The 24,341-nt window shown below is 51.9% G+C and overlaps 7 protein-coding genes across 7 annotated transcripts; 4 read left to right on the forward strand and 3 right to left on the reverse strand.

Moving 5' to 3' along the window:
* Nucleotides 1-2,616: 2,616 nt before the first annotated feature.
* Nucleotides 2,617-3,420, forward strand: LRP88_11702 (flavo protein-like protein; the record flags this gene model as incomplete). The annotated part of the gene is made up of 1 exon (XM_083248124.1): nucleotides 2,617-3,420. The coding sequence occupies one exon, from the start codon at nucleotides 2,617-2,619 to the stop codon at nucleotides 3,418-3,420; it is 804 nt and encodes a 267-aa protein (XP_083095554.1).
* An 847-nt stretch (nucleotides 3,421-4,267) lies between these two features.
* On the forward strand, nucleotides 4,268-6,010 carry LRP88_11703 (HET domain-containing protein; the record flags this gene model as incomplete). Its single annotated transcript, XM_083248125.1, has 4 exons — nucleotides 4,268-5,136; nucleotides 5,188-5,436; nucleotides 5,484-5,725; nucleotides 5,781-6,010. The coding sequence occupies 4 exons, from the start codon at nucleotides 4,268-4,270 to the stop codon at nucleotides 6,008-6,010; spliced, it is 1,590 nt and encodes a 529-aa protein (XP_083095555.1).
* A 1,810-nt stretch (nucleotides 6,011-7,820) lies between these two features.
* LRP88_11704 (uncharacterized protein) lies at nucleotides 7,821-9,038 on the reverse strand (the record flags this gene model as incomplete). The annotated part of the gene is made up of 3 exons (XM_083248126.1): nucleotides 7,821-8,710; nucleotides 8,758-8,853; nucleotides 8,906-9,038. 3 exons carry the CDS (start codon nucleotides 9,036-9,038, stop codon nucleotides 7,821-7,823), a joined length of 1,119 nt encoding a protein of 372 aa, XP_083095556.1.
* Nucleotides 9,039-10,661: 1,623 nt separating this feature from the next.
* Nucleotides 10,662-12,443, forward strand: LRP88_11705 (flavin monoamine oxidase family protein; the record flags this gene model as incomplete). The annotated part of the gene is made up of 1 exon (XM_083248127.1): nucleotides 10,662-12,443. One exon carries the CDS (start codon nucleotides 10,662-10,664, stop codon nucleotides 12,441-12,443), a length of 1,782 nt encoding a protein of 593 aa, XP_083095557.1.
* Nucleotides 12,444-12,576: 133 nt separating this feature from the next.
* On the reverse strand, nucleotides 12,577-13,323 carry LRP88_11706 (putative endo-1,3-1,4-beta-D-glucanase; the record flags this gene model as incomplete). The annotated part of the gene is made up of 1 exon (XM_083248128.1): nucleotides 12,577-13,323. The coding sequence occupies one exon, from the start codon at nucleotides 13,321-13,323 to the stop codon at nucleotides 12,577-12,579; it is 747 nt and encodes a 248-aa protein (XP_083095558.1).
* A 1,019-nt stretch (nucleotides 13,324-14,342) lies between these two features.
* Nucleotides 14,343-15,198, reverse strand: LRP88_11707 (uncharacterized protein; the record flags this gene model as incomplete). Its single annotated transcript, XM_083248129.1, has 2 exons — nucleotides 14,343-14,871; nucleotides 14,933-15,198. 2 exons carry the CDS (start codon nucleotides 15,196-15,198, stop codon nucleotides 14,343-14,345), a joined length of 795 nt encoding a protein of 264 aa, XP_083095559.1.
* A 1,959-nt stretch (nucleotides 15,199-17,157) lies between these two features.
* LRP88_11708 (uncharacterized protein) lies at nucleotides 17,158-21,066 on the forward strand (the record flags this gene model as incomplete). Its single annotated transcript, XM_083248130.1, has 1 exon — nucleotides 17,158-21,066. The coding sequence occupies one exon, from the start codon at nucleotides 17,158-17,160 to the stop codon at nucleotides 21,064-21,066; it is 3,909 nt and encodes a 1,302-aa protein (XP_083095560.1).
* Between the last annotated feature and the right edge of the window lie 3,275 nt (nucleotides 21,067-24,341).

Genomic DNA, 24,341 nt, shown 5'->3' on the forward strand with positions numbered 1-24,341 from the left:
CGTTGTACCTCCACTGGTCGGAAATGCGACGGCTATCCCGCACCAAAGCCCAGGCTGGAAGCAGTCTCGATAGTTGTCATGGGCTCAGGGTCCTGCTCAACCCCTGGTGCATGTCCCGCCAGGTCGAGGCAGTCGTTCCAGATGTTCAGCCAACTGTATGCCCCGATGCTTTCCGGCTATGGCACAGAGGGCTTCTGGGGCTTGGTTGTGCTGCAGGCCAGCCATGTCGATGAAAGCATCAAGCACCTGGTCCTTGCAGCATCAAACTTGAGCTCGAACAACAAGGTCCCTTTCCTTGCCCACTACAGCAGGGCACTACAGATTTTGAGTTGCTCTCAAAACGTCGACGTTATCATCATACTCATCGCCTGTGTCTTGCTCACCGTGTGTGACGAGCTTCAGAACCGCGGCGACAGTGCGCGTCGCCACATCTCGGCAGGCGAGAGAATCTTGGCAGAACAAGATGGGCTGGCTTTGGGTCCTTGGAGAGACAGCTTTGTCTTGAAAGAAATCATCTCGACCTTTTCGGGCCTTTGCTCCCCAAGGCCTATGATATCTGGGGTTGCCTACCCGCCAACTTTACCCTTGGCTGAATCAAGTTTTGAGAGGAAAACTTAGTATAGCTAAAGCATGAGAGAGAACTAAGTAGCATTGAAACGGTATAGTACAGCAACGGCACGCCGAGAGCATTGCCATAACGGCGAGAGCATGGCTAGGTAAGACTTCAGGTACCTGCTCACAGGTTTATGATGATTACTTGAGCAACAGTCTCAGATGTTAGACAACATGAAATACAGCCACGGGTGGTAAAAGCTCTCACCATCTACCGTATCAATGACCTCAGGCAGATAAGTGGTATGCTATTACTGAACCTTGACTTCCTAGAATAGACGCGTCCCGGACGTCCATGGCATGTACTTGCCTGCAATACCTCCTCATGATAGATGCTCCTTATACCTTCCCATAAGATAAACCCATCCTGCTATAATATTTTTTTCTTGCACTTGTCTTTCATCTCATTTCACATTATCATCCCAAGTCTCATCATCCAGCATCTCCGAAACCATAACTTAAATTGCACGACACCTCTTTATATTGACTCTAGCAAAATGTCTACTGGCCAGTATCAGATCACCCCCCTCTATGTGACGCCTCGCGAATATGAAATTCGCCGAATCATGGCATATGGCGACAACGGCAGCCCAGAGATCCAGCATCCATCGATAGAAGAAACAAGAGTATACCTGCAATATAAAGTCTGGTGTTATGGTATCAACAATATGGAAACAGCACTATTTGAGTATATCGACAAGCACGGGGACCTTCCCAGCATGAGTTTAGAGACTCTGCAAGGGCTCAAAGCCATTTGTTGCACCGCAATATCGCGGGCAACCCTTTAAGTATATTCTTCCGCATACTTTAATGGCATATCTAATGAAATAGCCATTGCCAACTTCGGGCCGAGCACCTCAACCAACATCCATTTGGGTCCAGCACCCTCGACGCCCGGAAATTTCACGAGCAGTGCTTAGGGAATGCGATTTTGCAGCTTCAAGAGTAGGAGATGCTTCTTCAAGACTGCTTAAGCGAGATACATCTACGAACTTGAATGAGACGAGGCCTGCCGCTCGCTTTCATTCATGGGGCCAAATCTTACCTGCAGAGTATCACCCTCGACCAGAGACATGTATATGAACTTTTGGCCGCCATCTTCAGCTCAACCGAAGACCTCAGGGACTGGAACACGGTCTTGTAGTTTTCACGCATCGACACCTGGGCCTCAAACTCGGACATAGTCAGGTCGGCTCCATGCTTGACGGCTAGTTCCAGGGATGGGACGAGAACGGGGGGCGGATGGCTCAAGGATGCGGCACGGTAGTGGCAGGATACCTCATTCAGGGCTCTGATCTCGGCCGGCGAGGGCAGCGAGGGCGCTCTGCGCTCTTGGAAGAAACTGGACTGGGGGAAGACCTTGGTGGTTGGTGTCGGTGCGGAGCGAGCACGCGCTGAGCTCTGGGGTATTGTTTGTCGCCATCGAAGCTGAAGAGGCGCTAGATTTCATGCTAAGTTGAGATTCCTTAACAAAATATGACGGCGGTAAGCAGAACAGTCCCGGTTGGCTGGATCGGTTGAATCGTTGAGCCGATCTATCATGTGGACTAACCCCCCCTGTCGACGCGTACACTATGAGGAAATAAACTTGCGAGCAGACTTCTGCCTGTTTCTTCAACGCAAGCCAGGCCCATCCTTTTTCCCTAAGCGAGCTTATCTTGCGATGTCAAACGCAATAGGCTCTTATCAGATCACGCCACCCTTGCGCGGTTTCCGTCATGATCTGATGATTTATAAGAATTCGCACAAACGTTGTGCTCGATCCTTTTGTCAGCTGGGTACTGTTCGAGTCTTGGTATGCCTCCAAGAGACCTGGTAGGTTCGTTCGGATAAGTCTGTGATAGGCTAATCGAGGGGTTTCAAATCGTCCGAGACCATGGGCTTGGCCATCACGTCATGGCAACTAAGCAATATAAAAGGAAGGGTTTGGTATGCTCAGGTACTGCCTTTTGTTTCCAATCTCCAATCTTATTGTACAGACCCCGACGCCCAAAAATTGCCAAAATGAAGGTCTTTATCGTCTTTGCTCACCCTGAGCCACAGTCCCTTACCGGCTCCCTCCTCAAAGTCGCAGTCGAAGAACTAGAGGCCCAAGGCCACGAAGTCAAGGTCTCCGATCTATACGCCATGAAATGGAAGTCCCAAGTTGACCGCGAGGACTTTCCCCAACATCCTGCTGATGAACGTCTCAGGGTGACAAAGGCATCAGCCGTTGCAACCTACTCAGGCACACTCACCGACGACGTGAAGCAAGAACAAGAAAAGCTGAAGTGGGCCGACTTTGTCATTCTCCAATATCCTTTGTGGTGGTACAGCATGCCTGCCATTCTGAAAGGCTGGATCGAAAGAGTCTTTTCCCTGGGATTTGCGTATGGCGTCGGGGAGCACAGCGACACGCACTGGGGCGATCGATACGGAGAGGGAATCTTGCTTGGAAAACGCGGCATGGTAGTCGTGACAGTCGGAGGCTGGAAGGAGCACTACTCTGCCCGAGGAATCGGCGGGCCGCTCGAGCATGTCCTATTCCCTGTAACCCACGGGGCCCTCTACTACACTGGCCTCGAGGTTCTGCCGTCGTTTGCCATGTATCAATCGGATCGAGCAGGAGATGAACAGTTCAAAGAGGCGGCCGACGAGCTCCGTCAGAGGATGAAAACCCTGTTCACCGCAAAGCCTATTGCTTATCGGCGACAGAATGGGGGAGACTACGAGATACCGACTTTGACTCTGAAGCCCGGGCTGGAGGACCCTAATACTTCAGGTTTCGCGTTACATAGCCACAACATCGAGGACGCAACAGGACCATGAAATGTCCCAGTAAACTAGGGTTGGGCTGAATTACTTTCGTGCTAGGCGACATGAATTGAGGGTTGACCATAGTAACTTGACTACAGATAGAGCTTTACCATAATACGATCGAGCAAGTGTTCGATGCATAGTGAGGTTGTGAGAGAAAAGTTACTACACATTGGCATGATATACATAAAAGTTTTCAAACATGCGAGCCTTTTGGGCAGGGGTGAATTCTCGATAGCAAGCATATCCCGGGTAGCCCATATAGTTGAACATCAGGTCGTTGCCGGGCTGGTCGGGATAAGTATCTCGAGGGTCCGCGCATCTGACCTCTGGGTAGCATCGGTATGGCCCCGAAGAACCACAGCATAATTTTCTAAGGCTTCGATGGTCCCGATCCAAGCTTTCTCATGGAAAACCCGCCTCGAGTTATCCCTGCGCAAAGCTGTCATCACTTTAGCCTAGCCTTTAGCTAGAACGCTGGCCTCATCTCTTGCGTCGATCTGTTGGATTACGACGATTCTTTGCATCGAGGCGAAAGACTGGTCGCGGCAGGTAAGATGCCCTGCCTAAGAATCGCCTTCGGAGATGGCAGGGAAGGTGTAAAAAACGAAAATGCGCCTAATCAAGGCCCGTCCTATCAGTCAGAGAATGGGACCTGTCTTCAACTTCTCAGAGCTACGAAACATCGACGGTCTCTGGCTGTTAGAGCTGCGTTTCTGCCTTCTTCAACGCGAGAACCTTGTCTTGGTAGACAATTTTACGTTTCTATGACCCTTTCGGGGTGTGCGGACGGATCTTTCCTGAACCTTGCCTTCAGCCAACTACTCATACCTCACAAGTGCCCAACTCAGTGTCTACCATGGCGTCAAAAGAGGATCAACTTTGCCAGCGGTGCTCAGACATTGACCTGAACAAGGTCTTTTCAGGCGGATACGAAACACCTCATCTGGTCATCGCGCTTGGCGATGTTCCCCAGGAGCAGCGCAAGTCATATTGCGGCCTGTGCCGCTTGATCGCCGAAGCTATCTACAGACCTTTCTGTAACGAGGATCTTGCTTCGTATCACGACAGATGCGATCTTTGTGATCAGGTGGGCCCTGAGCGAGATGACGAGCCCCAGTCATACCTCCTCGTTGCCGTTGAGATCCCTCTCGCGAAGAACAGGGACTCCATTGGTCATTCAGAGTCGTCCGAATACACGGACACAACGGATATGTTCAAAGCCAATCCCTCGCGCTCCAAATCCCAGGCAAAGGCCACTGCTGCACTTCCAGCTGGGAAACTTGACAAAGGGACTTTCATCGCCCTCAAGGTTGCGCGAAAAAGAGACCCAGACGCACAAGTGCTTTCATACTTTGGCAGCATCTACCCGGCCTTTTCAACCCCAAATATCCCATCACCGGCCCGGCGAGTGCGTAGCCGGCTCCTGAACTACAGTCTATTGCGCCTTTTCCTGGAAGAGTGCCAGAAGAACCATTCAGCGTGCAATTTGACTGTCGACCGAGTTCCGATCAAAAAACTTCGCTTTCTTGACTGCAAGACTAGAAGGCTCAAGAGGGCTGCTCCGAAAGATTCCTTCGTTGCACTGAGCTATGTCTGGGGAGAGCGGGAAGAGCTCTTTGATGACAGTCAGCTTAAAAGGGGGAAACTTCCACACACACCCTGGGTCGTCGAGGATGCCATGCGAGTGGTGACCCAGATGGGATACCGTTACTTATGGGTAGACAAGTATGCATTCCCAAATCGGCAATCCATTGTCCTGGCTAACGTTTTACACAGATATTGCATCCCACAAGGTGACGAAAAAGTCCTCCATGAGCATCTTTGTCAGATGCACCTCATCTATCAGAGGGCACTGTTCACTATCGTGGCGGCAGCCGGCACACGTGCGTGGCATGGCTTGCTTGGTGTCTCGATGAGATATCGACGAGGGCAGACCCATGCGGAGATCAACGGTCGTCTCCTCGTCTCTGCAGTTGAGCCATTCCTACCTACATCGCAGTGCAAGTGGAACACTCGCGGATGGATGTAAGTGAATCACTCTGACAACAAGAGCAAATGCTGACTACCCATAGGTACCAAGAGGGACTCTTCTCACCCCGCCAGCTCATCTTCACCGCTCATCAAGTGCTGTTCCACTGCACCGAAGGTGAGCAATCGGAGATAGTCACCGAGCCAGTCTCGTGGCAAGTCGATAAGCGACCCGTACGTGACTTGTCCGTCTGGAACCACATTGAAGCCTTCTCCAAGCGTGACTTGGCTTACGACCATGACGTCCTCGACGCTATCAAGGCCACCATGACCACGTACACCCACGGTTCAGGCGGGCAGCCAGCGTTCTTATGGGGGGTTCCATTTGCAGAATCTCCTAGCACTTGGCGAGGGGAAGGACAAGAACTCTGAGCGACTTGACGAGAGCACTTTCGAGGTCATCTCCAAGGACGACGCAAATTCGCTTGAAAGGAGCTCCCTCGGTATTGACTTTGACCGTAGAGTCTACACAGACTCCGACTGCGACTCGGCCTCGACAGACTCGTACGACTGGGGTGACGATTTCATTACTTGTCAGGCCACATGTGGTAGAGACCAGCGATTTTTTTAGACATCTGCCTATGGTTAGACGGAGTCTCATAATCAGATAGGCGAGGAGGGTGATTCTCTTGACATCAAGCAGATCGATACCTGGAAAGTTGAGAAAAGATTGTTCAAATAACACCTTTGAGCTACCACCCAGCTAGCACATGCTGAAGCCTGCCAATCCACCAGGTTCTTCAGTTATGGACCCTACAAGAAGATGATCGCAGGTGTTCTGGGTGAAATATCTCAAATTTGAGGCAAAAATACACCCAGGTCTCCCCGAATCTGTCCACACTGCTCTTATCAACACTATACTCCAGGGCTTTCAGCGCTTCGTACACTCCATTGTAACCACAGTTGTAATCCATATTAGCCAGCCTTTCTTCCATGGTAGTCTCATCAGCCTGAAGGCAAGTGCCCTGCAGCACTTTTGCTGCACGTGGTCGTCGAACTGCGTCGACCTTGGCGAGCACCGATTTGATCTCATCCTTGCCCATGCCTAGAAGCAACAGCGGAAGACTCTCTGCATCCTCCATTGCCATGTTGGCTCCCTGGCCTTGCATGGGCGTCATGGCGTGTGCGGCGTCGCCAATGACGATGGCGCGTCCTCTGTGCTAGTTTGAGAGAGGGTCCATGTCTTGGAGGTCCCAAATCTTAATCTCTTTGGCAATACTGCGTCTGTCAGCGCTCTTGATCCCAGTTTAAGGTTGATAGAAGAGGTCTACCCGAGTATCTTTCGGATAGGCTCGTAAAAGTCGTTAAAGGCGCTAATCAACTCTTTACGGTCACCATCTGCATACCAAGACTCTTCAATGTCCCCTCGATCCTTTCGCGTGGGTAAGAGACATGAGATGTTCATGTCCTCGTAATGTCGCAGGGGGTACGGAGCAACAAGACGGTTCGTGCCTCCAACGTCTGCAGGGCGTTGATGCGATTGTCGGCCGTCTCGGGTTCCCACCACTCGGGCAGGTAGCCGAGGGCTTCCTTGACCTCAACAGAGGAGATGGCGATGCGATAGCAAGTATTGCCGTTCTTCTTCGCTCGATGGGTCTCGTCTTCAGTGATGCGTTTCCGGAGACGTGAGTGAACACCATCAGCGACTCGACCCTGGGTCGGTTCTCCGAACAAGGTGGCAAGCCAGGGCGCCTTCGTATTTCGCGGCCCGTCGTGATGGAGTTACTCTTGCCATCTCGGCCGTTTTGCCGTTTGTAAGTCTCGCATCAGTTCAATCCAGGACTTCAGTGAAAGTAAAAACAGAAGCATTTTATATCGATACTTGGCTTTTGACACCGTATTGTGGCGATATTCATTTAAAACAAGACAACGAGCCAACCAAGGGCAATCCAGCAACACTCGCCGAGATGACCCCAGTGTCGGCCTGCAGAACATCTACGGACACCGCAAGCTCCGGCGGTGAAAGTGACTTCTAGTTTCAGCAAGGGTTTGATCCTTTCTGTCAATGGGGATGCCAATATAGTAGAATTATAGATCCGTCCCGTCGGGCTTTTGTAATACGCCGAGTGGCGGAGTGAACCGGGAATGCGAGAGTAATCAATCTTTCAGTGTTTTGCAGCATTGAGTTTGAATGTTGCTGTGTGTCTCTTCATGTGTTCTTTGATCATGTGTCTGACGAGTACGTCGTTGAAAGAGTAGAGTAACCAATCCAGAAAGTCACCAAGAGATTGTTCCAAGCATCAGCAATGTGGCCTGTAGTTGATTCAGCATCATATCTTTCCAAGCCAAGATTTGAGTCTGCGTAGCCCGTCAAAGGCAAATGCCAAGGGGATAAGAACATTAAAGCTCCATAGACCGCCCCCGTGACGGAACTACAGCGCCTAGACTAAAGCCTCCTCGCCAATAACATGGCTTCTCCCCGTTTGACTAATCCCCAAGATCCTCGCCTCGTACAAGTCCTGAATTAACGAGAACAACATGCCGTCGCACCCATTAGCAGCCATCAGGTCAACGGTAACAGGCAGGTATTCCGTGTGAGAAGTAACCGAAGAACGATAAGCCACCTGTCCAATCGGCACAACCATGTCAGGCGTCTCGCTCATGACCGATATTCGACTTGTCGAGAAGGCCTTTGGGACTTGTGGGCCTGACCGATACGTGTCTCTGTAAACTGGCTCTGGCATTCTCGGAACATATACGAGCAGGTTGTCAGAACAAGACTCGGTGTCATGGGACAATACACTGGTATTGAACCATTCCATGAACCGAGTCTTGTTTGCGATGCCCTGCTCAACGGTCGACGTCGAGTTGTCGCCAAACGCCCAACGGTTCAGGGGCGCAGGGTTGACGTGAGGCCGTCTTCCATCATGAGCAGCTCCATAGTCTCTAAAGAATGGGTCTCGCACAAGTCGTGCCTGCTCCTTGGCCGATACAATCTCATATGTGTTGTTAAGCAAGGCCGCCACAGAAGGGGCGTCAGGGTTCGTGCTATTCCAGTGATCGTCAAGGTCAAAGGGGGTAGCGTTTGCCAAGAGAAAGTTGGTTAGGTTCGCCAGAAATCGGGTGAGGGTAATATCTAGCTCAGATTTGGCCTGTGTCGGAAAGCCAATCGTCAGGATGTTTGGAGGATATGAATCACTGAAGCTGATTTTTGTGCCATACAGTGCCTGGGCTGCTGTTTTCCATAGGGTCGGGTCACGCGCAAACAAGCCGGCCGTGTCAAACTGAGGTGACAGGGGCATCGCATTATCCAAAGAAACCAGTCCGTGACCTAAATGAGTTAGCTGTATCATTCAAGACGAGAATAATAAAGCTTACTCGGTCTATTCCCATAGATCCCTTGAACTTGACTCGGTGACCTGATGCTACCTCCAGTATCAGAACCAAGAGCAATGTCCAGCCATGGATAAGCAGCTGTGTCGCCAGTCAGCATGGCTTATCAAGACCTTTATGCCGCGTACCTTACCTTCGCCAGCAGCCGGACCAGCTGAAGAGGATGATGGATCTTGATACCCGTCTCCTCGAGGGTTGAACGGTGCGTGATAATCCACCCAATCAGCAGTTGCTGACTCTCCGTTGGCGAACTGGCTCGTCTTCATCTTTCCCACAATGACAGCACCAGCATCCAGCAAGTTTTGGACAGCAGGTGCCGTTCGGTTGGCTGCAGGATAAAAATGATACCAAGCCCTGTTTCCATTCGAGGTTTTGAGCCCCTGGATATCGAAAATGTCTTTAACCCCAAGTCTAACACCAGCCAGTGGCTTTTCAGTAGTTCTTGTAAAGTAGAGTCTCGAAGGGACGGCAGCTGCAAGGGATTGACCAGGTAGATTGGCTGGAAGAACCGAATACGAGCCATCTTGATTCAAGATTGAGGATTCACTAAATGCCCCTTGAACATCAGCGTACAGCCTATAGGCTTGGTAGATGCGCCCAGTAATAGAGACGAAGTATGGGCCATGCGGGAGAGGATTGCTGTCTTGAGCTCTGGAAACCCAAAAAGCGGTAGAGTTACCCAGCACCGTAACATCAACTCTCTCATTGTTAGCACTCGTTCCCTGCACGTAGAAGCCTGCATAGCATTAGCACTTTTCTGAAATACAATACCTCAAATAAGGAGACTCACCTTGGATGAAACCAAGTTGATAAACATCATCCGTCTTCGAAAACGTTGCCGTGATGTCATTGACATCATCAAGACTCAATGACTGTTTGTCCGTGTTGAGAACAGTAATTGGAAGCAGCCCAGTGTTTTCATCAACCTCAAACACATCCCGCGGGATTTTTCCGACTGCATGAGGCGGCACATAGTAAGGGATGCCATTGAGCTGCAGGGTCGTTCCGGTGGTTGAAAACGAATATGCAGAGGCCACAAAAGGCCTCAAGAGGGCCGCCGCCACCATATACCGCCAGTAATTCATTGGTTGCAGCTCTGAAACAGCACCAACAGTTCGTCTTATGATACTTAAAGTGCTGTTCAAGAATAGAGGCAGAAGGAGAGTTTCCAAAGAAAACAAGGAGCCAGGTCACTAACTCACAACAGGTGCTTGAGTGAGAAAATATCTCAAGTTGTCTTATTTTATGCCATTATTCAGATTATTTCAACATCCACTTCACTTCACCATACCAGTGCATCGATGGGAAATGCCGATATCGTCTTGTAAGAACCCTGATGGAAAGCCCCATAATCACACAGGACAACAGGGATCCTAGAGAACGCGAGTATGCAGATCTTCGAAGTGCGGGAACCGAAATCATTTCTCTTATTCGACGATCCAAAAAACCGAGGGAATCTACAGGAGGGTATGAATAATCCCTGAACGGGAACGCCCCACGGACGCTGAATTAGCGGCTTCGATGCCAAGCCATCCGGGTTACTGGCATTATATACAGTTACATTTAACCATATTCAAGTTTCTTTACATTCGACTAAACCGTCCAGCGGCATGATTTCAACGCTGATCTTCATGGGCTATGAATATCCCTCATGGAAGAACGGGAAACGCCAAGCCATCAAGGTCGAGTTGAGGCTCCGCAAGAATAATCACCACTTCCATGGCTGAGACAGCGTGGGATGTCGTAACATCGGCTCGGATCGAACTTCAGATAGAGATTTGTATATATAGACATCTTTATTCTCTCTAGGACGTTGCTCTCCAGCTCACAGGCACAGCTCAGCATTCTAAGCCCCCTTCTTCAGTCCTTTACTGCCTCACACCCAAATCATGGTCAGACTATCAAACCGTTTGTGGGAGACTTCCTTGATCCTCCTAGCAACACTGTCCTTCCCTGAGTATGGCCAAGCGGTGCCGCACGCGACCCAACATGGAACCGAAACATGTTCAAGGAAGCCATTGATGGAGGACTTTGACTCCACCGGGGCTTGGTTTGATGGCGTCGCAGCAGTCAACTGCACTTCAATCACCAGAAACTCGAACGTTTCTATCGCCATCGTGGGCGGAGGTATCTCCGGTCTTACCACAGCCTTGATGCTCGACAGTATCGGGTTTCATAACTGGGAGATCATCGAAGCCAGTGAGAGAATCGGCGGACGGTTCAGAACCAAGTTCGTCGGCGGAACTCAGGAGTTCGCCGAGATGGGACCCATGAGACTTCCTCATACTGTCACGTACAAAAGCGACAACTCGACAGAAATCTACACTGAGCACGGTTTAACCTACCAACTGGCCAATACCCTCAACGAAATGAACAAGAATGATTCGAAGTGGAAAGTTGACTTCATCCCATGGATTCAGCATCACCCAAACGAACTCATTGCTTGGGGAACTGGGAGACACCCAGACGGCAGCGTCCCAACTCGAGCAGATATCCTTGCCAATCCTAGTCTTGGAAGGCCTCCAGCGTTGACCTCTGCGGAGTACAACGAGACCAAAGCCCGCATGAACAAGATCCTCAAGAATGAAACCATGCTCAGGGAAATTCAACGAGATGTCTGGCGCTCACACAAGCGCGTCATGGATCTGGGTCTCGATGACTGGAGTCAGCAGTGCATGATGAGGGAAGCTTTCCACGCAACTGAGAATGTGACCGATGCTATCTGGACTGCTTCCGACTATGACGTCTTTTGGGATGAAATGGTCCACAACTCGAACCTCGGGCTGGATGGCATCAGAGACTCATTGGGAGAGACCGAGTGGAAGTGTATCGATGGTGGCTTCAACAGACTCTCGGATGCCTTTCTCCCCCATGTCTCTGACAGACTAGTTCTGAACCGGAAGATCAGAAAACTTGAGACTGTGCAGGACAAGGACGACCACGCTCGAACTCGACTATCGTGGTACCCCAGTGTCGGCAACCGAACCTTTGAGTCTAAAGACTACGACTACACCATCATGGCCGTTCCTTTCACCATGACGCGATTCATGGAGCTGCCAAATTTCTCCTCGGTCCTCGGCCGTGCCATCAGCGAAGCAGGCCTCAGGTTCAAATCTGCCTGCAAAGTTTCCCTCCTCTTCTCCGAACGCTTCTGGGAGAAGGGTGAGAAGCCAATATTTGGTGGCTATTCGATGCCAACCAGTAGGCCAATCGGGGCTCTCTACTACCCCGTCTACGGATTTAACGAGTCGCGACCTGGCCTCATTACACACTATCGTGGAGGTGACTGGAGTGATCGCTACGTCAGTTTTTCCGACGAAGAGCATGCGCAGCTGGTACTGGATTCCATTGTGAGCCTACATGGAGAGCGAGCAAGGGAACTATACACAGGAGACTACGAGCGTCTCTGCTGGCTACAAGACGAACACACCGCCACGTCTTGGTGTCGGCCAGATGTTGAACAGCACAAGCTCTACATCCCTGCTTATCATCGCACCGAGCACAACACCATCTTCATTGGCGAGCACACCGCGCCGACGCAGGCCTGGATCAGCTCGGCCATTCACTCGTCCGCTAGAGGAACTATCCAGCTTCTTTTAGAGCTTGGCATGATTGATGAGGCAAAGAAGGTGAACGAGGAATGGATGGGGAGGTGGATTGAGCATCAGTAAATCGACGATGTTGATAGTCTAACGCACCTCGAACATAACTCTTGTCTCTTCTCCAGATACGGGCAACTTCCTGAGCGACGAAACGTTAAGCCAGAGGAGAAAGTGAAAGGTACCTTGTAGATCGACAGCATCATCACTCATCATGTAAGAACAGTCTCATCCACGCAACGGCTGCATTCTTTCCTCTTTCCATTGCCGCTCTCTCACCCTTTCTCTCCTTATCTCCTCTCACCAAGCAGCCATGGGCATGACCGGGAAAATGCTGATAGTCAAATGGTAGCCCAGCAGCCTGCAGTTTCTGAAACGTGTGAAGCTTCAGTTCCGCCGTGTACACAGGGTCAAACTCGGGGGCAAGCATCTGCACCGGGACGCTGACCCCATCAATATCTTCCGCCTTCAGCAAAGATGGGTGCGCAGATGTTACGCAGTCCACAAGCGGTGGTGCATGTTCCCTGGCCCCGAGTCGAAACACAGCCCAGCCACCATAGCAGAAGCCAATTGCGCCCACCTTACCGTACTTCTCGCGAAGAACCCTGGCAAAGGCGAAAATCTGTGGCTCACGGATTTCGCGGGAGTTTCGTCTCAGAAACCCCGGCATATCCATCTCACCCCATTTCTCTGCCGTGAGAAGATCAAGAGGTAGAGAATCACCCTGGAAAAAGTCGGGGACGTAGGCTGTCACGTCGGCTTCTTTGGCGTAGTGATCGGCTAAGAGACGGATATTTGGCAATGTCCAACCAAAAAGATCGTGAATGATGAGGACCGCGGCCTTGGTGTTGTCGCCCGTCACATAACAATTTAGATCCGCGAGCCGTTCAGTTCGGCCAGTGGGTTCTCCATCCCATTTGAAACCTTTGGTGCAACAGGAGCTGATTGACATGTTGGAGTGGTGGCGAAAGATGGTGAATTAGTGCCAAGTTCGAGGCGAGCCTAATAGCTATGTACTATCGACGTCCCAGGGTACCTGAGGGGTAGTAGTGGCAGATGCATGAGTCACGTCGGATAATGGCTCGATAATTAAACGACCCAGTCAGACACGATGTTCGATCTTGGATACCGATCCTTCGGGGAACCATGTCACTTGCTCGGGACCGAAGCTGTCGTTGCCTGGCTGCTTGCCAAAAACGGAGAGTTTCAATTCATGTACCCGAGGTAGTCCCAGACAATCTTATAGGCTGAACACCTGAATTGCTAACAAGGCTCCAGGCGAAATTGTCTTGGCGAGACGTTGAATAGACGCCGCACGCTCTGGGCGTATCACTCCTCTCTAAGGAGTGTAAATACCTTCATCTCTGCCAGTACAGACCTACCCTACGGCTGAAGGCATCTTCTTTCCGCTCAGGCAATGGCCGAAAAGTCAGGGCCGAGCTACTACAAAAATGGTAGAGCTTTCTTAGTGTCGCGAACCTTAAAAAGAAGGTTACTTCCAGTCGACGACTCTGAATCATAAACTTTGCATCATGATAAAAACTGATTTCGTCATGAGCTGTAGATTGGGGGTGAACGGAAATAGCCTTAATGCCGGCTTCCATGTCCGATCCCTGTTTAAGCTGTGGCCGCCAAATGTAAAGCCCGCCAAGGGACCCTTGAATTGTGACAGCTGGGTTGCCAAGAGTCATTTCACCATCATGTTATAGGTACGGTGTTGTTTGCTTCTTTGTACGGGGGGATTTGTTGTTGTCCGCGCGTTCCTGGGTCCGGGCCGCTGTACCTGCGCTAGTCGTCCAGTCTTGGGGGCGGGCGACGCCACCGCTGTAATCCTTAACGCTGATTCCAATGGCAAAGGAAACAGCCTGAGGTATTGTCAGGAAGAAAATATTTAATAAATAATAAGTATGAGGTATCAAAAGTATCGCTTTGCCAAATCAGCGCTGTCGTGTAATCCTGCCATCCACATCTTTAATCCACCCTCTCTGCGTACGCATACCAGTCGTCCTTGAATCCCCATTCACTTCCCTTCGTCTTGGTGCCATTCTTGAGCCAGCAGTTGACACCCCAGTTACCCAGCTCCTCCGACATCCTCTTGCCAAAGACCACACTCCTGCACTTGACTCCAGATCCCTCGTTCTCGTCCTTGTCGATCATGGCGCTGCAGGCGTTGAGGCAGTCTTGTAGAGTGTACGCGATGAGCGGGGAGACGTCGGAGATGACGCCGCCCTCCTCTGCTTCTGCGCCTGCGGGTGCGTTCACACCGCACCACCACTTGAAGTCGTATCCCTTGCTTGACTTGAACGACGTTGCCTCGCTCTTGTCCTTTGGACAATCCAATTCGAGAAGTTGGACCTCGTCTGCTGGTCTGGGAACGTAGGGGGCGGTGTCATTATCGGCGGAAGTCGTGGTTGTTTCGGGGGCTGCTGTGCATTCTGTTGGTGTACTTGTCTCCACAGGGGCAGCAGAGGCAGCCGTCGCAGCAGGGCAATTGTCGTCGCTGAGGTCAATGTTAGTAAAAACTCATTTAATAAATCTTAGAATGAAGAAAGAATACTCACGATTTAGCATTAGCCAGAGCTGCACCAAGTCCACCTCCTACACCAGCTCCCACGACGATGGCAGTAAGGAGGGCGACGAGAGCAGCAAAAGTCCACACGCCGAGACCAAAGGGAATATGTTGAGTCTTTTGGCCTGAAGGCGGTTGATATCCAGGAGGGAGATAGTAGGGGCTGCCATTTTGATCATATGCGACCTCCGGGGCCTTGGCCGCCTGTTGGGAGTGTGTGTCGACCTGGAGGCCTTCGCTGTCTTGAGGCTGATGCATCTTTGTCTCGTCTGGTCCCGTACAGTGGAAGATCACCAACAACAGGACGAAAGAAATCTCAAGATGCCCACCGCCGAGCCATAGAGCGACTTTTGAGAAAACAGGGAAGTGGGCGAGCACAAGGTCGGACTGTGCTTGGGGGCGAAGCCATCATAGCTTTCGGATCCACAAACAAGGCTAGTATTACCCTGTCCTTGTTTCATACAGGCATTAAGGTCATTGATCGGTAAGCTGACTGCGTATTTCCGCAAATCATGGACCAGTTGAAAGCGCGTGGTTGCAGCCGATGTGAACCCCCTGCTGGGCAGAGGGCGGCTCATCGCGCTTGTGGTTGGCGATGGTTGGCCAGCCTTAACAGGCGTTGGGAACCACAGCTCGAGGGATCCACTAGCTAAAGACAGGGAGCCATTTACGTGCCCTCGGTGGGATTGCCCGAAACAGTCGGCTACGAAGATGCTGCCAATTTGCCCCGTATTCTCTGGACAGGGCCTCATTAACGTGCATTTAAGACTTCATTATCCATTCAAACAGCACGGACTTTGAACCGACAAGTTGCTACTCTTGTTAGAAGTCTATTCGAGGGAAAGAAGAGGAACAGAATCGTGCGTTGTAACCAAGAAAAATGCAGTATTTGAGGCATCGCCTGTGAGTCTAATCACAGACAGTTTCTGCTTCTTAAAATGTTTGAGGGGCTAAGCTAACACGCTTCCGTCTTCACGTAGGAGCCGTGCTGCCAAAGGATGCCTTGCGTTGCGACGTTGGAGCAACACGAACTCAGAGTTTAATTGCACAGCGGGCGCCCAGTCGCCATTGTTAAGCCCAATCTTTAGTCTAGCCTACAGGACAGGTATTTAACCCACACTGGCGGGCGTCTCTGGGGTAAACGATCGCGCGATGAAGAGGCAGTGCAGAGGGAAGTTCACCAATCACCAGCGACTGCAATAAACCGTGTCTTGCCGGCATTTTGTAGTGTGATACGCGATGGATTCGAGTACCGGTAGGAGCCGTGATCATCTCGGACCTCTCGATGCCACTAGACGAGCTGTGCGGCCTGTTTGCAGATGTCAACGGGCATTTACAGACCTTGAGAGGCTAAAGGGTTCAAGCCTCGTCCAGAAATGGACAAACGAGACGCTTCGCGAACGGATTGAGTCGTCGTCAAAGTGAAGCCTTACCAAGTCTCTCGCCTAGGGCTGAAATTAAGGGACTTGCCAGGGCGGGTAGACCCACACGCCACAAGAGGACTCCCAACGGTCGAGTCCAACACTGAGTCCGAGACTGCCGTAAGCTTGTGTAAGCAGGATGAAAGAATTCACGTCAGATCAAGGAACACAGCTTGATGACTGGCTGAAGACGATCGCGATTACCTGTCTTGATGGTTGCGGAGGGTTGTCTCAGCCTGGATTGGACCGTTAAGGAAGGTCACTTGTGGAGGACAACGCAGCTGCCTAGGGTTGATGTATTGACGTGATCTTCGTATAAATTGGACCTCTCTCCGAGTATGACATGCCGATAGAAATCAGCGATGTTTAACTGCCTAAAAATCCAGCGCCATGAACCCTCGTGGTGTAGGGAAGCCAAGATGTCTCGGTCATGAGGGCGCATGTCTGCAGCCAGAGCAGATTCGTCTAGGCTGAGCATCAGTGATCAAGACAAATTTCTGACTTGGTTACATCTGATAGACAGATAGCCTCTTGGTCATCTGTCAACAGTATTGAGGCCGCCAGAATCGGAGGAGTGAACCGGTGTCAAGAGTCCGGGGCATCACGTGAGCGCACACTAACAATTTCCCCTCTGCCTTAGAGCCCCACAGAAGCTCCCTCGGCCTCTCCATGCCATACACCTCGACCACCACTCGACAGTATCGCGATACCCACCCCGCGACGCCTCGAACATGCCGAAGCTGGCCCATTGAACTGACTCCAATGGCGTCGCAAGCGGCTCAACGATACCGCAATCATGTATAACCGCGAGTCCAAGATTATGCGCAAGCTGCTCGGCAAAGCCGCTCCCGAGACTCCAGCCGGCGACCCGAGCAACCTCTCCATCACCAGCGCGCCCGCGTCCACCATCGGGGCAGCGTTCCGCCCATCCAAGTCACAAGATGCTGAGTATAAAGCAGGCGTGCCGATTCTGAGCTTCGATGTATCCCCCGACCGACGAGCAGCCGTGCTCGCTGGCGCGCACATTCTCAAGACAGTGGTGCTGGACGATCCTCACAACTTCAACTTCAACTTTCGCGAAGGCGTCGACCTGAGGGCTGTTATAACTGCACAACCTACTACTTCCAAGGGTAGCCAGGTGGCAGATCAGCTCAGTATACGGGATGTGAAATGGCACGGCGGGTCGACCATCTTTACGGCGTGCGCCAACGGCAAGATCTTTGCATACGATGTCGCAAGAGTAGGGTCTGGCGCGGCTGAGCCCTTGGAATATATACAGATGCAAGAAGATTCTCGACAGGTTACCACTCTGGATGTCAACCCACACCTCAAGAGCTGGCTTCTATCAGGTAGCCAGGATGGAATAGCGCGCGTTTTCGACACATCGACTGCCGTCCCAGGCCGCTCGGGTGGTGTCACCTTTCGCCAGCGCTTTGCGCCTCTAAAGTGTATCGATCCGGTCCGACAAGTCAAATGGTCACCTAAGGTTGGACATGAGATGGCCTGTTGTACCGAGGGCGGAGTGGTTTTGAAGTGGGACGTACGACAACCAGGGAGGCCGCTACTGAGGATTAATGCCCACGAGAAGGCATGCGCCTCTATTGCGTGGCATCCTGACGGAAATCATCTCGTCAGTGGAGGCGCAGACACAAAACTTCATGCGTGGGATCTGGGGAATACGGCCGACAAACGGCAGAAGCCAAAGTGGTCGGTTACAACACCTGCACCCATCTTCTCGATTGCCTGGCGGCCTGGCCTATGGTCAGCCACAGCTCAGAGCAAACGTGTTGCACAAGTCGCAGTTTCCTATGATGACACTAGTTCTCGACGCTATGGAACATCGGCGGTGCATATCTGGGATTTAGCTCGGCCAACGATGCCGTACAAGGAGATTGAGAGGTTCGACACCTCCCCGGCGGCCTTGCTCTGGCAAGACCAAGACATGTTGTGGACTGTGGGCTCAGATGGACTCTTTACCCAATGCGATGTCGCCTTTGCTCCCAAAGTGATCGACCGACAGTCAACGTCCTCGATGGCATTCTCACCCAGAGGCGACGTAATGATGTTTCTCGATGAGCGGCCACATTCGCAACGGCCGCGACCTCCTGTCACGCATCATGCCGAGATCGTACCTCGAGGGACTTATGGCTCTAGCCCCAATGCTCCCATGCTGAGCATCAGCAGAAGCGACTCAGAGGAGGATGTCGTCGGCAGCTTTCTTGGCCCTCGACGAAAGTTGAGCCGAAAGAGAACGGCGGGGAGATCTGCTCCTATGAGTACAACTCCACCATCTGGTCCGAGTCTTGGTGACGAGCACAAACCCCTGGGACTGGATCAGGCAATCAAGGTGACGGGTATCTTCAAGACCCAACAAACAATGGCCTTTGGGCGTCTACCTGCCTCACGAACGGCACAGATATACCAGCATCTCTCGGGGATTTACCTCGAAACGCTCCAGCGTGAGCTTCCATACGTTAAGGACGGCAAACCACTCATCAAGCGGGTGGCGTCCATTCTAGAGCAGTACGCGAGGGCAGCAGAACACGTCTCACTCTTCAGACTCGCCCAGACATGGCGGATTCTGTCGTATGCAGTCGACCTACTCCTTGCACGACGTGCTCAATACCATCTCGACATACGTCTCGGTCGGTTCCAGAAGGTGAAGATAGAAGATAGGAAAGGAAGTGGAAGACTGAGACCCGTTGACTATACTGCCAGTCGAAGCTACGGCGATGAAACACCTAGGCGTCCTTCTGGACAGAACAGCCTCGGCGGCCGCTCCTTAAGCACCCGATCTCTTCTGGCCCTCGGATTTGAGAGCACCTCGAACGTCCCAACTCCGGTTGCACGACCGGCAGACGGAGCAGACAGTCAAAACGGGAACTCGCAGCAGGCTGGCAAGAGATTGGCGTCGGTCGCGTCCGATGGTTTCACGCTGGGGCCCGGTATAAACGACAGGTTCGAAGATACCCCCCGGCAGCGCCTCGACTCGGTCCCCGTGTCGGATATGAGCCATGAAGGTGAACGCTCACAAATATCTAGCACCGAGGGTTATGACTTTTATGATACGGAATCGTTGGCCAAAGCAGTGGATGTCCCTGCACCCAAGAAGAAGGAACCCTTGTCCTTGGGTTATGCTGGTCCTGCGAGCCCTAACATTCGGAGAGTGACGAGACACGACTCGGACGAGAGCTTTGCTCAGATGTTTTCCACGTCTGATGCGACGAAAGAGCGACCGACATCGACCCCGAATGCTAGCGGCCCATGGCGATCCAGCCTCGCAAGGCATGCCTCGGACATGGACAAGGAGGGTCAGGAGTATCCTAGCCGGATACGCGGCGAGGAGGTTGATGCCTCGACCGAGACCCCCAACGATTCACCCAAACCACGCAGCAAGAAGGCCGTAATTGACTCTCCGGAAGAAGTGTTTATGATTTCACAGACAACAATGGGAACAGACGATACCATTCCTTCTCAGACCTCTGAGTTGGACCTCGACATTCCAGCGCCGAAATCTGCTGAGCAGTCCCCGCCGACCGCTGAACAAGCTCCAGTGCCGGAACAGTCCCAACAACCCGTTATTCTGGCTCCGGCTAGCCACCCTAGCAGATCGCCGAGTCCCCTCAAGGGACCGTTTCCCGCCCAGCAAGATGTTCGACCCCATGTCATCGAGACGGACTACCTCCCATGGGACGATGATCCGCCCTACCCTCACCCGACCGCTGCCTCTGGGACAGATGCCGTCATCTCGCCCTTGGATCCTTACTCTCTTATAACCAAGGCCCTAGACTACGAATCGCGGACCTCTGCTTTGAACGCCTCGGCCATTATTCTTCTTCTCAAGCCGCTGGTGCCGGAATTCGTCATCGATTACTACCAAGCCAGCGCGATTCTCCAGCAACATCATTCACGCCTCATGCGAATGAGCCTCTTTATTGAGGCATCTCTTCTACGTAACCTCTGCATCCAAGGATGGCCAGAGGGCTTGCCTGAATGGGGCGAGAACTACACGGTCATCTTTAGCCCAGCCCAGCAGGGAGGAAAAGTCAGCTTCTTTTGCTCCTCGTGCCGCAAGCCCAGAGAGCGCGACCCCAAGCATGGGCCTGATGCCATCTGGACATGCGAGCGTTGTCGGACAGCCATGGCACCCTGTGCCGTGTGTCATCATCGGGATCCCGAACAGTCAAACTATATCCCCGCTGAAATCGTCGCCGCCATGGATTCTCCTGGTTCCTGGCTGTCGGAGTGGTGGTACTGTCCCGGGTGCGCGCACGGTGGGCATGCCTCCTGTCTCCAAGCCTGGCACGCACCCACGGAGCCGTTTGAGCCAAGCAGTGGCCCATCTACATACAGCGATGGATGTTGTCCCCTGGACGGCTGCGGACATGCCTGCCTCCCTGGCAAGTACCGAAACGAGACTACAACGGCCCGAGCTGATGAACTCGGCCGCGCTGCTATGGAGAAGACACGGGTCAGGGACGAGCGGGGCACAAGCAGTAGCCGACGATCTAGCCCGCGGCCAGGAATGGACCGGGCAGTCAAGAGCGACGGGAACGACATCCCGCAGAGCCGAGCTGTGGGCATGGCCCGGGAGGCCCTGAACAAGGGAACGGGCGGGATCCTCAGCTCGAGTCCAGGGAGGGTGGTGGGTACCGGGGAGAGGGAGAGGAGGAAGAGCGTCAAGTTTGCAGGAACGGACCGTTAGAATTGGCTGCGATGCATCATGGGTGGGCTCGTTGGGTGGTGTGCTCTTTACAGCATGGCGTACGGGAGACAAGGGATGATGATGGATCTTTGGTGACGGCGGATTATTACGAAAGGGGGATACTAACTTACTACTACTAATACTATTTGATACCCAAGTACCACCACGTGTAATGCAACCCTGGGCTGCGCTGCGGGTCGATCCTTGCCTGAGGCTTGTGCTTCTCTGGAGTGAGATCCCTGGATGAGAGGCTTGCTCTGCCAAGCTTCGTCTCCATGACCCCGGCAAACCCGCCTCCGCCTCACCGGATCCGGCCCACTGACAGCCCGCAGGCTAATTGATGTTTTCTGGGCTAATTTGAACGTCATTTTCCAGGCTGGATCTTTATTCCTTGGTCTTTGGTGTTGTGCATGTGATTAACTATGATGGATTATGACGGCAGTCTCAGGAGAGATTTCTGCCTGTCGAGTGTGTTACACACGATCTCTTACCCACCGTAGATATCATTCATCTGTCAAGTTAACGTTGCATAAGGGGTGAGATTATCAAGGGTGTAAAGGTTGTAATTTCAAGATATATCCGTAAGTGCGCAGGATATACCGAATGGGGAAGTAGACTTCTATGCCCAAACAATATCAGTATCAAACCAGCAAAGTTCCTTTCGGCACTTGTGAGAACTTCCAAGACAGGCGAAGTTGTTCATATCATCTCAGGACTTTCGTGTCTTCTAAAATTAGGGAACGAATAAAGACGCTGCTTGCCACGTCCAAGTTTCGTCTTGAGAGGTGTTTGTTTTCTCAATGATGAAAGTGAGGCTGTTTGTACTCGCCGAGAGTTGATCATTCTATTTTCAAAGGACTTTTGAATCATGTCTTGACTGCCTTGTTGTGGTAGAGGGGGTACTGATCATCATGTTTGGCTGTCTATTGGAAGATGATAGATTGGGGCTCCTTAGGCAGACAACAGCATCTGAGTCATGGGCATCAGTTTCAAGTCCTAGCTAAACAAAACACGATGTCTTGTGGAAGGTTTGTGTGGCAAATTGTCGGCCCAGGCAGCACCCGACTTGATACCGGGTGGCCTTGTTCTGCCTGGCTTGTTTCTTTCAACCTCTATCAGTTTCCAATCATTATGATTCATGATGAGCTTTACTTCAACCTCCGTACAGTCTCTTACGAGTTACAGTAGTATCAAGGAGTATCCGGTGCCATTGAGATGTAGGCTGTAGCAGTGGATGGTGTCTTGACACCCCACACGTTATAGACATATTGCCATGGCTATCCGGCAGGCATCTTCCTGGAGAGACAATGGACTTCCATGGGGCTTCCAAGGATAAGACCACTTCAGCTGACCAACTTGGTCCACTGAAGTTGAGAGACATGAGGCTAGAAGTCGGCACCGATGTACGCTTTTGGACATGAGATGTAGTATCGATCCGAAAAAGCGCCTCAGCTGAAGGTCTGGCAAGTACTTCTGATCTACGACAGCCTCAGGGACAATGGATCCAGATCCCCGGAGAACATCAGGGCAGTACTTCGGCCGGGTAGACAGCCCCGTATGAGATTTCGCATACACGAAGGAGCAGAGCTTGGACGATATGCGCATTGCGCAAATGCCGCACGAGTACCGACCAAAGGTCCTTGGCGATCTTGCAACAAGGACACATTGATTATCTCGTACATATTCCTTCTTGGGACAAAATGACGTTGTAAATTGGCACTTTGGTATGAGTTGGGTTGGTTCTGTTCGGAAGATCCTCGTGAGATCTAGATGGTTCGACCATTGGTAACCCCTGATGACCTGAGAGCCATCAAGACAGGACAGAGGATCATGCAACGTACCGATGATCGCATCCTGCAATGCCAAATGTTCCTCCTGTAACCCTAGATCCGTTGTTGGTTGTGCCAGAAGGAGTCACATGGTCCAGCTTACTGGGGTGGGAAGCCGTCGGAGAAACTCTATACCTGGTCGAAGCCCGCTTGGGCTGAAGAGGTTGTGTCTGTCTAAGAGGTCTCATTGGTAGCCTTGATTCTGGGATCATCTGCAGGCTTGGGGCCTTTCCGTGGGATGGCTACACACGATCGGGACCCGGATCAAGACATGTGTCATGTGGTGAGTCAAAACAGGGGCTTCCAATAAAGACATTGATTCTGCCTTGTCCGCGACAACAAAGGAAGCCAAATCCGCATGAAAGGCGAGGATTAGTAGAGCGTTTTGAGCGGCAACATGGTACGAAAGAGGAAAGGGTGTGTTTGTTTGGACTCTGATACCAAAGTTCGATGCAGAAACAACGAAACACGGATTCTTCTAAGCACTTTATACACGAACCCAAAGACCATTCCTCGCAGAGGGTAGCCAACCAAGTCATAGCAAGCCACAATAAGCCACGTACTTGAAGGAGCAGACTGCATCTGAGCCTCCCAAAAGGACTGCGCCCTGGACTTCGGAATGGCGCAAGATGCATATGGTTGCTATACCAGGCCCTTGGGAGTGCGTGTGAGGACCCGCCGCCTTCAATCTGGGCTCCACAATTTGGGCTGAAAAGTGTGCACAGCCCGTTTTCCCGCCTGTCAATCGATGAGGCGTTGGGGATCTGGGGTGGTGGCTTTCCAAGTATAGGAGGTGGGATTATGTGTTGTGGTTGGTTCACGGCGGGCATCTTTGTAGGCTTCTGCAGGGGAAAACGACGGATGTAGTGTAGGGAGGGGCGTGAAAACGAACGAGTGTATGGTAGGTGGTGGACTGTATGAGGTGTGTAGGGGATTATGTGTATATGAGTGTGTAGAGCAACGCCGTTGGATAGCATCACCAAACGCCAAGACCCAATATTGCAAGGGACCGCGAAATTCAACTCGATTGGTAACCACCCCTGTACGCCATGTGGTGCCAGCTACACGTCCACCCCCTCCAATGAGTCTCCTACAGAGGTTGATCATGACGTGTTGCTGCATGCACCGGACCCATGCCAGCGCAAGATGGACCCGATTAGGGAAGGTCCACCAGTTGAAGCTGTAAACCACACGACAAGGATAAACCACAGTGCGAAAACTGTGGCTTTTTCGTTACCAACAATGAGGGATCTTCGGTAGAGCCAATCACTGCCGATGTGCTCGATGGTGTCGGTAGATGCTCCATTTTAGGGCTGAGAGGAAGAATCGCCTCGTGCGTTTTACAGACGCGAAATGGGCCCGGTCCTTCGGTTGTCTTCTTCCTGGGGGGTGTCACCTCGTCCCCTTGTACTGGAGCCAACCAACCAACCCGTTCACCGGCTTGAG

Source organism: Fusarium phalaenopsidis (assembly GCF_050370095.1).
Source record: "Fusarium phalaenopsidis strain FUZ10S chromosome Unknown contig_32316, whole genome shotgun sequence".
In the NCBI taxonomy this organism is placed as follows: domain Eukaryota; kingdom Fungi; phylum Ascomycota; class Sordariomycetes; order Hypocreales; family Nectriaceae; genus Fusarium; species Fusarium phalaenopsidis.